General features: G+C 38.5%; 1 protein-coding gene across 1 annotated transcript in view; it reads right to left on the bottom strand.

Moving 5' to 3' along the window:
* The window catches only part of LAMA2 (laminin subunit alpha 2), a 472,624-nt gene that overhangs the window by 335,089 nt on the left and 123,329 nt on the right, over window positions 1-14,206 (bottom strand). The window contains exons 2-3 of the mRNA XM_074948401.1: window positions 13,756-13,929; window positions 9,509-9,621 (exon numbers count right to left, since the gene is read on the bottom strand). Of these exons, the coding sequence (XP_074804502.1) occupies window positions 9,509-9,621; window positions 13,756-13,929 (287 nt within the window). The remainder of the gene's footprint in view (window positions 1-9,508; window positions 9,622-13,755; window positions 13,930-14,206) is intronic.

The raw sequence follows: 14,206 nt of genomic DNA, 5'->3' as shown, positions 1-14,206 counted from the left end.
GAAATCTTCCGGACCACAAGGCAATAAAAATTGTGTAGTTTGACTCAGTAATGAGTTCAAGAGATTGGGGGGCATAATTCAGAAGAGATCTATTGGCAACCCAATTACGTAACAAGTTAGCTGTGTTTTCTGTACACAGAGGATATTACAACTCTTCTTGGAGGAATATATTTGCTTCCTAACCAATTTAGATTGCAACTGAAAGGTATGGCTTCACTATGTCTGTTTTGACTCCTGGCTATCCAAGAGAAGCCTGTCTTTCTTAAGTACTGTCACAAAAGCAGAGATCAACTGGACTGGTTTTACTGACAATCATGTCTTAAGCATTCAGCCATTAAAAATACAAGAGGTTCTCTTGGAGACTCCTTTGCTCTAGAACTCCTTTCCCATGCTGGTTTGGAAGAACCTGCATTTGTTAATCTTGGTGAAAGATTAATCGATTTGCTTGGACATTTGTCTGAGGAGTAGGAGTGTGGGGAAAATAATAAGTACTGTATTGTTCTGGGGCAGAAATCTTCCTGGGTTGACATCTATCAGCAATGTATGTACATCGTTTTGAGTTTTGTACAAGCACATTTTCTACATTTTAAACAAACAGAGAAAAAGGCAGGGGAAAATTACAGGGTGGGAGGTATGCTAGATACTATACACATTACACAGGTAGTGATTAAAAAGCTAACTATGTTGTCAAAACACTTAACCACAGTTCTGTTTGTTTTTAAAAAATATTTTTAATAATTATATTTCCTCAGAATATTTGTTATCAGAAGCTTATGGCAGAATTGCTTTAAATTATCAGAAACAATGAGCACAATTATAAAATAACTTCAGCTCGAGCAGGCAAATATTTCAGAGAAAGAGTCCTCGAGAACCAGGAGCAAAATATAATCTGCCACATACTAGAGATCACTACTTTGTATATGTCCCTTAGTACCAGCAAAATATAAACCTAAAGTAGTGATGAGCGACTCTCAAAAGGATCAGAGTTCAACTTAAATTCTGATAAGTATCCAAAAGTTCAACAACTTCACAAAACTTCTCATGCATGTGAAATTTGGCTGGACGTGTCTTAGAAACAAGATCCTCATTCTTTTACTCTAGGCCCCTTTTTCACCATTCTGGCAAAATAAAAGTCTTAAAGTAGGAGTAAGTATGATTGTAACAAATGTAATTCACATCCACTTTAAGACCCTTTATGTTGTCAGACTGGTGTAAAGGCGCTTTCATGTATATAAGAATCAAGGGCTTCCTTGCAAGAATCTTAAACGTTCCAAATTCTCAAATACTATAATATTTTAAATAGTTGGCTTAATTTACTTCTACTACATTGTGAAAAAAACAAACAACTATATAAAATAAATCTTGGTGTTGCAGGCCCTGGCTGAATCTCCCAGGGCCTCCAGAGCTAGATCTCTTTCAATATTCCAAATGTAGTTCTCTCTCTCTCTTTCCAGAGCCCTCTTTCTTGTGTCCCAGGACTTACTCAGTTGATTTTCTGTGTACACTGCCCTCTTTATCCCAGTATATGGGGTAGAAGAGGGATAATAGGGGCTGGCATTTGTTGGTAATGAGACGTACAATTTAATCCCTATTTGGTTACACTCTGCTTTTGGGGTGGAGGGAAGCTGCTGGCTTTATCTTTTATGTAACTGTATTTTTATTTTTGTCAAAAGCATCTAAAGCCCAGGATATCTGGCATTTTCTTTTCTTTTTTTTTTTTTCTATTGGTCAGATATCTAAGTAAAAGTATGTAAAAAGCATGGATGCAAATACATTCCTAACACACAAAATCCAAGTGGAATTAAAGTTGACTCATATAATTTCTACCATCTGCAGGCTAAACCAATGGCATGAAGATTAGCACACAACAAAACCAATCCTTTATTCCTTGTCTCCTTACCCTAATCTTTGAGGCTAGAAGTTCAGATATGAAAACGTGGTTTATTACATTACATAAAATTTCAATCTGAGAAAAATGACTCTGCTTCCTTAGAAGCCAGAAAATGCCTTACAGCAAAGTGTTAAGATCAAAGTTTGACACTGATGTATAGGACTAGTTTCTACCTACTATAATGTAGACCATATCAATGGTGTGTCAAGTGTCACTGCAATATGGCTGTGAGACAAAACAGGTTCTGGTTCACCAACCACCCCTTGGGTAGCCATTTTCGATTATAGCAACAAAATAATAAACAACAATGAAGAAACCCTATTGTGTGAGTAACATTTCCTACTACTCTACCATAAGTGACACTTCACTTTGGAAGAGAGACTCTGATGTTGCTCCCTAAAGTATTAGTTTAACAAGTCCCAACCATGTGATTTGAGCCAGGAGGAGCAGGTTGACACAAGGGGCTCTGATCCACTAAATTAAAGGGTTTCTGAACTAAGACTGCAAAGATGTACTTTCAGAATCTAAAATAATGCCACAACTTTTGTGCAATCATTAAGATTTAGGACTCAAAAAGTGGGTTATATCTCTTTTAGGAGAGAAATAAGTGGACATAGACACTGGTTTAATAAATTCCGAACCTCTGGCACTTAATTTACACCATGGTACACACAGAATACAGCTGTGACCAGAGATAGGACAGCACAAAGGCCGAGACTCGTTTACTCAAAACTTCAGCAGTGGCTCTTCAGAAAAAGCAACATTATGTTTTTCAGCTTACATACATATTCCAACTCCAGTGTGTTTCTAACTTTCTTGTTCAAACACTTTTTAGGGGGGAAAGCTCTGACTAATATTTTCAAACATGGGTGCCTGAAGTTATGATCCTAAATCCCTATTTAGGCATGTAAATACAAGGTCACTGATGTTCATTTGTACTGAATACCCACAAATCCCAAAGTCAAATGGGATTTGCATGTTCTCAGCATCTTTGAAAATGAGGCTAAATTTATTGAGAAAATTAAGTACAGATTTAGGAGTTTAATTTGAGGCATCTAGGTTTGGGCACTTGAGTACCCCAACAAGATCCTGAGCCCCACTGCTCCCACCAACTTCAAAAGGAGCTGCAGCTCCTCAACATCTCTGAAAAGGCCTAATTTTGCTTGTAAATATGGGTTTATGTGCTCAATTTTAGGCACCCAAGTTTGAAAAAACTGATGTCTCAGCCTAAGCTACATCTCTAATGAACATGAGACTTTCTTTGGTTTCTGGTGGCCAAGAGTTCTAAAGAACAGCTAAACCTCACTCCAGGATCCCTTCTGTGGTGTGCATTATGGGAAGGGAACTTCGTCCCAAGCAGCCATTAGGGCCAGTCAGACCTTAGATGGGAACAAGTTAAGGAGGAGAGTGTGTGCTTGGCCCCTTCACAGAAGGTTTCTTTTTCTCAAGCATGGATCAGCAATAACTATATTAGGCCATCCTGGAACATAGCTCTGGGGTAGATAAATACTAATAGGCTCTTGATACTAACTTGGCTTTTGATATTTTTTGATCACGCTGGGTACTCACAAAACACTGATATTCATATTTTTTCTTAGCTCCATTTAAATATGGCCCCAAATGTTCAAATTCATCTTTAGCCCATATTACACATATATTTTAAAACACAGCTGCAGATGCATAAACAACTCCATTGCATACAAATCTAAGTGCTCAAGCTTTACAAAGGTCAGAAAGTAAAAGAAGTACTATACCAAAATGATGAAACCATCCACTTTTTATATGTGGAACCCATAATACAGCTGTGAAAAATTACCTTAAAGACATTATCATATCCTATTTCTAATGGTTTAACTTTGTCCTTTCCATAACTGTAGTAATCAAAAAGGATTAAATGATTTTTACATAGATTTCTTTCCATTCATCTCTCTCCCCGTAATGACTTTTTTTTTTTAATTTGGTGGTTGTTTTGCAGAAAATTTTGCTTTGATTTCATCTTGCCTTCCACTGACAGCAGTGTCTCTAAGGAGCTTTTTCCACCGACTGCTATACTGAGTTTTTATAGTACAAGCCTTAGTTCTATCCTGTTGTTTTCATGTTCCAGCCCTTCTCAGTTTAACTTGTCACAGTTGCCTAGTTCCATCATGTCTCTCTTTCAGCACATAGTGTCCCACTTCTGCAATGTCATGTATATAAACCAAACAAAACCGAACAAATAACTCTCCCTTTTCCAATTTTCTTCTTTGTGACACTATTCCTATTAAGTTTATGGAGAAGCTGAGTAATAACGCAGAAGTTCATTTTTCTGTGGTTTCACTCATGGGCAGTCAACTTTTCTGTTCTAAAAGATAATCAACTGGTTCACTTCATAAAAGATTATACTGAACCAGATCAAAATCCTCAAAGTGATATTTGGGCAACACAAAATCATGAAATAAGGAGTTCAGAGTATACATCCATGAAAGTGCTGTATGCATTTCATAACTGGGGATGGGAGGACTGCTTCAGATGAAGTAATATGTCTCCCTCTCGCTCCCAGCCATTCTATTTGTTATACAGTTCCACATGGTGTACCTGGCACTGTTCAAAGCACTAAACGTGCCATTTGAATAGCAGAGTCCCTGCCTCTGAAAGCTTGCATTCTAAAGGCACTAGCAGCTAAAATACAACTCAGAACATGAACAATGGAACAGAAGATTTATCAGAAGTCTTTTGAAGTAGGAAAGTGAAGGTGATGGTGAGCTTAACTAGGGACACTACCTCATTTTTAGACAAAATCTGAAAGAAATATTTTGAGATTCTAATAATTTCCAATCATGTTGTCGTTATTTTTTCCTTTCCAGGACCAGAACTGGAAGGGATGACCATCTCACCTCCAACCACCTATCAGCTTCCCTGTGGATTTGCCAGTTTTCCCTATAGAAACCCAGCTAATCTTTCACAGCAGCTTCTTCAGCTTCAGACTATTAGAGAACTTAGGGGAATCAATATCACAAGGAGCAGAACTTGCAACTCCAGGTCTCCATGAAAGTCCACGTTTCCAATTTTTCCCCGCTTCCTTCCCCTGCCTTTCCTGAAAGGGTGTAATCCTTTTAAAAAGGAATATTTCCCATCGTGCTGGAACTGACCTCATTGCATTAGAATATCCTCTGCTGCACGATGAGGATGTATGCAAAACTACCCCTTGCTCTGCACAGTTACATTTACTAAATTCCATTGAATGAATATTTTTGATCAGCTATTAATTGTAACAGAATAATAAATCTTATGTAGTATTTGTACAGTGCCTTTCATCCACGAATCGCAAAGTGATTTATAAACATAAAACATACCTCAAAACACTCTTGTGAGGAGGTAAATGATGATGTAATCACCATTGTACCAATGATAAAGCCTCACAGAGAGAAGTTATGTGACCATCCCAAGCTATCCCCCAAAATTAGTATCAAAGTCATGTTCAGAATCCAGAAGTCCTGATTCCTAGAACACACTCTAACCACAAGGCATTATGAGTAAAGTTTTCAACGGCACGTAAGTGAATTAAGAGCTTAATTCCCATTAGGTCTTAAGCCCTTTTAAAAATATTTTACCCCTTTTCTCTAATTCATGCAAAAAGAATTTAATTGACTTTTTAAAATGAATGATAATCTTTCTGCTTCTTCTAAGTTAGATGTGTCACTTCTGCAAATAACTTATTATTTATTACTAACCATGATGCACCATTACTTTATTATGCAGTACAGTCGTAATAGAAAAATAATACAACTGCCCCCAAAAGGTACGGAATTATTTAATGAAGGAAACAGTAATTATTTTCCTAATTTCTTTTCATAAAATTAGAATTTGCTAAAAGCACTCCATGTATAGTCATAATTATTAGTAATAGCACATACTGCTAATGCATTCCTGCAATTTACAGTCCATTCTTTGCAGAAATAACGTGACAAATCTGTTTCAAAAAAGTTACACATTTTTTGTACTTACAGTAAGAACACATCAGTAAAATCACTGGCAATTATTGAATCTCATGTTTGCCAACAAAGGTACGGAGCAAAATCTTTTTTTTTTTTTAAATGATGCCTCAGAGGCATCTTGTGACCTTCATCCATTCCTGGTGATTGCAATCTGTGATCCCAGCTGGAATAGACATCTCACGTTTTACTGAATACTCTATTAAAGCCTACAGCTCTCTGTGTGCAAAGAAAACCTTATAGTATAGAGCTATATATTCGACATTTTAAAGCCAAGACTATTGATATATATCACTACTGTTGGGAGGCAAAATTATCTCTTGGCCTATGTAAGATGGTAAGTGGTATAAAGTGCCTCCTTAACTGCATGAGCTACTCACATTGCCAGCCAGAGCGTGGGGAGAACACAGGCTTCAAAACTTCCCCCACTTCTGTGAAGATGGATAGGGAATGAAAGGCAAATCCTTGACTCTGCTCCTCCAAAGCACCGACTCTGCACAGCTGAGCTGGTGCAGAAGGAGAAGTCATCTGATACTGGTCTAGGCTTAAAGCTCTTTCTCTGGACTATTCCTGGAACAGTGAACTGTGCAGCGACCGTGGGCTAGGGGTAACAGTACAATCTCCCCCTTTCACACTATCACACACTTTAAGTTTTATTTAAGCAAACTAATATAGCAGTCACAGTGTGCTAATTGTAATATGCTATTGGTATCTGCAGAAATTCCTGAAATACAGTCAAACCACCACCTCATGTACATGTCAGTGTAGGCACTGTAACTCTATAGTCACCACAGCTCTTTTTATGTAAGCAAAACATAATTAAAGAAAGCTCTTCTTGGTTTTTCCCTGTAACAGTCTGGATACCAGCACTAAAGGAGATGGAATAGTTTATGACGCTGGGATTGACATAAAGGAATTATTGGGATATAGAGGAGCCTTATTCTTAAAATTGTAGTTGAATGAAACCATCCTACTATCTGACAATCAGCGACGCAATGTCTTGGGGCGGGGGTGAATGGTGAAGGGTAAGGATGCTAATTTATTTCTGATGCATGAGAGCTATTTGCATGTTAATGGATCCGAGCCAGCAAGAGAGAAAATCAATGTGTAGGGGGAAGGCAGGTAATAGCACCTGTAAGGTCAAAGGAACGTTTTTAAAGGGCAGAAGACTAAAATCAAACCTGTTCCAGCAAAAAAAAAAACTTATTGGATAAAATAAAAATATTCATTAGACACTGGACCAGGGATATGAGACGATGACATAGGTGGGTGTCCAGAGCAACCTCATTTTCAACATGGTAATGACAAAGATGGTTCCAGGGTTAGAATGCTAACAATGGAAGGGGCTCACACCTAAACTTCAGAGCATCTCCAAGGTATAACAGGAGCAAGCTACCATGTCTGCAAATCCATTTTCTCAAATTCTCTGACCATTGCAGCACCACTAGAGGGAAAGGTTTCAGAGTAACAGCCGTGTTAGTCTGTATTCGCAAAAAGAAAAGGAGTACTTGTGGCACCTTAGAGACTAACCAATTTATTTGAGCATGAGCTTTCGTGAGCTACAGCTCACTTCATCGGATGCATATTGTGGAAATTGCAGAATACATTATTATATACACAGAGACCATGAAACAATACCTCCTCCCACCCCACTCTCCTGCTGGTAATAGCTTATCTAAAGTGATCATCAAGATGGGCCATTTCCAGCACAAATCCAGGTTTTCTCACCCTCCGCCCCCCCACAGACAAACTCACTCTCTTGCTGGTAATAGCCCATCCAAAGTGAGCACTCTCTTCACAATGTGTATGATAATCAAGGTGGGCCATTTCCTGCAGGAATCCAGGTTCTCTCACCCCCTCACCCCCCTCCAAAAACCACACACACAAACTCTCCTTACAACGTGCATGAAAATCAAGGTGGGCCATTTCCAGCACAAATACAGGTTTTCTCACCCCGCCCCCCAAAACCCACACACACAAACATCCGATGAAGTGAGCTGTAGCTCACAAAAGCTCATGCTCAAATAAATTGGTTAGTCTCTAAGGTGCCACAAGTACTCCTTTTCATTTTACTAGAGGGAAAGTTAATGTAAAACAACCACAAGCATTTTTTCCGCCATGTATCTACTTGGTGGTTTGTCTCTTCTGAGGAAATGAAAGAAAGAATTTTCGAAAATTAAGCTTTGTATTTTTGATGGATTTTGATTAACTTCAAGGGTGAGGCCCAGACTAGACAAGGCTAGGGACTCCTAGACCTAGAGATGTTTTTCTTGTACTCTTACATTTGATTTCATTTAAATTTTCTAATAAACTGTGTTTTATTCAAGACTCTTTTGGACCATTGACTCTTTGTGGGATAATCAGCTACAGTCCTGTAATCCTGGGGAGAGGTTAATGGTCCTTCTGAGAAGTAATAATTGAGCATATGCACCACTCAGATTCTGGGTGAAAGTCATAAACCAAGAAATCCCATTCAGGAATTAAAGGAGATTGAATCAGGAGGTTGTAGGAGAATCTCTGCACACTTAACTATAGAGAAGGGAGAGTTGTGAGGGCTGTGCTACTTACCCAAGCCAGGGAGAGATGGGTACATTCCCCTTTGCTTTTACAAAGGAAAATAGAACTGCATTTTCTTCACTTTAGCCCATCCCATAAGTCATCTTGGTATATGGGACAAGCCTATAGATCACAGAAAAGAGAGGACTTTGAGGGGACCTGGTGACAATATTCCATTGTCTTGGGGATAAGGTCAAAGCCTACTGGATTATCTAGTCCATCTTTAATTTCTATGATATTGAATAGCAGGATGATAAATCTAATAGCATGATGTGTATTTCTGGTGATGGATCGTTATTCTGTATTTGCATTAGCAGAATACAAATAAAACTACCTCTCCTCCAGCACTCAAAATCCTTGTGCTTGCATGTCTGGCATAATCCAGCAAATTTGTGAGCATCATACAACTGTATTCCAGAAAACTACAGCTGTCAAGAATACCATAGAAAGAGACAGAAATGATTGGCAGAAGATGCAACATAAAACCTGAGGCTACTCCTACTGAGTCTATGCAAATACAACAGGCCTTGTTAACTCTCCAAGTAGCCCAGGTTTAATTTAAAACCAGCTGACAGCTTGCAGAGCTTTCAGTAACGAGAAGCAATATATTTAAGGGCCTTGTTAGCGCTCCACCCCCCTCCCCCAAAATCTTTAAGCGCACCTATCCTTAGCAGAGCTGAAGACATTCTTAGTGCTTTATTTTAGTAGTTAAAAAATGCAGCATTTTAAACCATTAAACCTTTGATAAATTTCCTCCCCCAACATACACCATTTTTAATTAGACTTATTTCTAAAGATCCAAACCTACAGTTGAAACAAACACTGAATACTTCATATTTAGACTAATTCAAAATATGTCTTAAAAACAAATAACCTGAAATCTGATTTTAAAAAAAACCAAACTATATATGTATTATGCTACAATGAATAAGATACATTGTGCATAGTCCATATAAATAACTCAGTATGTTATAATGAAGCTGGGAGTATCTTTATGATCCAAAAGCATCACTGACAAAATAAGGAGTGACGAATGAGACAGCAATTATGTGAGTGAGAAAGGTTTGCAGAAACAAAGAACAAACAGTACCTGTCGAAGGTCCAATGTAATGGTAACATGATGATATTCTATCCCATTTTGGATACTGGGACTCTGCCACCAAGTGTTCTTCCCATCAATTGCATTAGTTATTGGGTGTCGTTCTATTGGACCATTGGCAATATGTAAAAGAAAAACATCTTTAGAATGGTCAACAGTCGTTTGGTGGTAGCATTTAGTTCATACAGCATGTGAATATAATATTGTACATAAAAGTACTTCCATGTGTTTGTTGGTGTTATGGCACAGTATGCAACATGCTCTAAAGGTGAATCGCAAAGCTTTATTATGCAATAAGTATCAAAAAGACTTTTTAAAACCCCAAATCAGTAACAGAATACAAGTATAGACTTAAAAAGACAAAGTAGTACATTAAAACAAAATAACTGATAATCTGTTTTTCTTTTACTTTTGAAGAAAGTTTAATATTAATATTATATGTTTGCCTTGCAACCTCCAAGGAGACCACAGCCACCTAAACCAGCATCTCCAGGCAGGTAGTGTGAAATCATCAGCTAGTGTAATGAACACAAACCAGGAATTTAGGACTTGGCAGGCAGGTGAAGGAGAAGGTACTGTGGTTCGTTTTGCTAGTATTTGTGTTTGGAAGTCATATGCAATCATGCAGTTTTCATGCAGAAAGAAATTCTATTCTATTCTACACAGAGCTAATCCAAGAACCATCACTGTAGTATTTGAGTGCTTTATAATCCACTGCTTAAAATGATAGAGGTTCCATCTCTCTCTTTCTCTCTCTCTCCCTCCCCTCAAGGTTCTCCTCAAGACCCTCTGAACTATTTATGTTATGGTATTTAGAAGGTGAGGGGTCTTGCTTGCATTCTCTGCATTCAGGTAAATATCACCCAGTAATTGCAAAGAGTATTTTTTTGTCTATCCATGTTTCAGGAGGATCTGCTCCTTTTGTGCATGCAGGATGGTAGCCTACCCACAATTCTAAAGGATCTGATCCTGCACCTACAGAAATCACTGATTTATCTGAGAGAAAGACTACATCCAAAGGAGGGGGAAAAATCAGAAGTTATTTCAGAAATAATATGTCTCCTTCCCCCAGCTGCTAGATATGGAAGACATTATACACAGTCAGAGAATGTATTAGTCTTGTGGTATCAAGCACCTGATAAATGTTACCCTTTCACCTAGAATGACTTCCTAAAAATACATTGCTAGATATATAAAATGGGAAGAAAAAGGAGTTATTTATGGTTCTTAGATTTCTAGGGGACTAAATCAAACTGGAGAGTTTACCGACCTTTTATTTGTTGTTTAAGTCAACTAAGAAGATTGAAAGTCTGTTTTTTTGTGGTTTCGTACCACGTCAGCTGTCTGTGGAGGACAGGAATCCTGCCTCATTAATTAAAGCCAGAACGTCTGAACATATTTAAAGAAAGAACTAAAGTGTTCTGTGGGAGTGAGGGGAGGTGTCAGTCCTTAAAACTGCAAATGCCAGAAGCGTATTTAAATATCAAATGATTCAGTGGCACCAGTGAGCACTAACATTTGCTTATCATAACACTAGTGGTACAATGGAAGTGTAATTGGTATGGGTAGTTGAAAAATATTTGACTGAATATACCGTTAGATCAGAGGGAGTTGTTAAAGAAATCAGACAGGAAGAGTAAAACAGCAGCCCAGGTGAGAAGCCTCCCCTCAAACAGGTTTATAGCCATGAAGAGGGACTGCTCAGATCCCACTCTGGCAACAGAGCTGTTTGGCTCAGGCCAAGAAGGGAGGGATCAAAAGCTGACAGACAGAGAGAGAGAGAGAGAGCTTGTTGCCGCAAGCAGGCTACAGTTTGGTCCCTAAGAGAATGGGGGACATCAAGGCTAAGTCATGTCTACCTAGAGCCTCAAGGGGAACAAGAACAAGGGCTTCTGGTTTTAGGTTTTAACCAATCAATACCTCCAATACAAATTTTTTTTAAAATCAGGGTTTATTCAATAAACACCGTAAAAACTCCAGAAACAGTTACTTGTATCTAAAGGCCTGTCTAGAAGGTGGGGTAATGTGCTCTATAGGGTGTGGTTTCTAAAGTGCACTAATCCGTTGTGCATTAATTTGTCGATGAAGACCCTGCTGGTGTGCACTAAAGATTCTGTTTGAAACAGTACTACACTAAAGTGCACGAGGGAACATTACAAAGAGATTATTCATTACAGTATATACTGTTATATATGTACAGTATAAACCTCAATTTTTGGACATCTACCAAAAAAATCAATAAAAACACACCCTGAAAATGTCACGGCATATTACCGCTATCCACGAGCGCACTTGCACATGACAAGTCCATTGGGCTTGCTAGGTATTACGGCAGGCTACCTAGGGGGTGCAATCCAGAGACCCAGCTGGGGAGTGGTTGTACCACAAAGCTGCGTCCCAAACAGAAGTGGAGGCAAGGCCTGCCACTCAAAACGCAGAGGACTGGAAAAAAGGCCTCCACAGGAGCACACACACACACACGCACAGAAAAGCCGATGCTCTAGGCATTGTCAAAGCTAACAATTCTGATCATCATTACAGCCCCGTCTTAAAATGTGTGCTTGCAAAAATCATCTGTAAATTCAACTCAGGGTTCCTAGGTGATTGTGATAGAAGTTGTCTAATTGGAAATTTTGATATCAGTCTCCTCCAGCCAAACTGATATGAGATTTAGTCCTGAAAAGTAGGGTTGAGAGATGAATCAACAATTAACTGTAATCCCCATTATGAAAGTTTAATCATAATTAATTTGAAAACATTGATTAATTGCTGGCATGTTTTCCCTATTTAAAGTGAGAGAGAAAAATAATATAACACTTGCAAAAGGGACAGGACTGAAAAACTACTCCAAGGACTAACTTGACTGATGGATGACAAGGGGGATTGCACCTAGAGTAAGCCCATCCCACTCTTCCCTTTAATTTGGGCTCACATGCCATTAACCAGGGAGTCTGTGTTCATTTCCTTCTACAGTAATTAAGGGGAGGCACACCAGACTCACAGATTCCAAGGGGATCACTTGAAGTCTGGTTACATTACATGGTACTCTGATTAATGAGTCATCTCTGTTTAAATAAGGCTCTTCACGGTGCCAGATTAACATTATGAAAACCTTAAACTGAGATGCGGTTGGCTACGAAAGATCAGGCATTCTAAAACCAGACAGTTGCAGGTTAATAAGAGGGAAAGACACATAGACCTACAGCACTTGTGTGTTTTTATATATAAATGAGGCAGTACTGTCTAGTGGTTGGAGCAGGGCACAGGGATGTGGCGAGCCAAAATCTATTCCTCACACTGTATGTTTGGTTTGCTGTATGAATTATCATAGATTATGTATTTTTATTATTATTAAAATATTTGGCTCTTCCCAAAATGGAGGGTGTGATTTTAAACATACAGGAAATTCTTCAGGAATTACCATGGAGAATAGCTGCTAATACGCTGTTCACCTCCATCACTGAAAGGGCAGGTGAAAATATGTGAATACTATCATACAGCTCTATCTAGGTTCTAGTCTTCCTCGTATGCACTTACCTTGTAAGAGGCACAAAACTCTCCTTGTACCTGATAATAAATGAATGCTTGAAAACTGATTTTACCCTGAGGCTGGTCTTTAAAAAAAATAGTAATAATTTTAGCAAAGATCAGTGTAGTGTTAAAAAAATGAAGTAATTAAAAACTCAGTGGTTTGGGGGTTTTTTAGTCAGTGAAATTAGAATTAACATCAAGCTGAGAAGGGGGTGGGGAGAATCACAGAACAGGCTTAAGATAAATAAAATTGGCCTTACCACAAATTAAAATTTTGTAAATGATTCATAAAGATCAGAATTTTCTGATTAAAATTAAGGACCTAATCCCATATTTAGGTACCTTATAAAATGGCCTGATTTTCATGTATGTCGAGCAAACACAAATCCATATTAACTCAGTGAGAGCTGCGGAGCCTCTAATGATGGATTTAGTTGCTGAACTTTAAGCACTCTTTGTCCCAAAAAGTTTAATTTAATTTACAGGTAAGAATTTTGCAAAACTAGCCCAGGGACGAAAAATTTGTTTTACTCAGAACAAGAGGAATTTTCCAAAGTAAACAAGCCAGTGAGCTAGAGTTTATTCTTCCTCCTCCGCTCCCCACCCATTGCCAGTCGTTTGGTCACAAAGTCCCTGAACAGGAATGAACCTAGACCAAACTCCCAGAGAAGAGCACATCTATTAACATAACAAAATCTCATACATACGATGTGGAACCCTACTGTTCTGGTCACAAATACGGCACTGGGGGGGGTTTCTTGCCGGTTGCCCAGGTACATGTTCAACTAGTTTGCAATACATTTCAGAGCCTTTTTCTCCACAGGTAGCATTGGTTGTGATGATAGCATTGACAGCCAGGTTCAGCACTGCTGGAAATAATCCTGCGGGGGAGGGGAAACAACAGAAGTGAGGACAGGACGAGTTCAGTAGAAACAGAAATGTATATACTACATATTTAGCCTTTTTAAGGCAATAAAGCAAAAGACCTAACATTCAAGGCTGTATATATACTGAAGAATGCAATGCCGACATCAAACACCTTTCCATTTTTCAATCTAGATTTCAGACATCTGATTAAAGCCATTACTAATAGTGTCATCATGCGTACGACCTTCTAAAATCTGATTACAAAAAATATCTTGTAGTTACATACATCTT

Source organism: Natator depressus, chromosome 3 (genome assembly GCF_965152275.1).
Source record: "Natator depressus isolate rNatDep1 chromosome 3, rNatDep2.hap1, whole genome shotgun sequence".
Classification (NCBI taxonomy): Eukaryota; Metazoa; Chordata; order Testudines; family Cheloniidae; genus Natator; species Natator depressus.
Note: the sequence above shows the minus strand (reverse complement) of the source record. Positions and strands in the feature narration are given on the sequence as shown.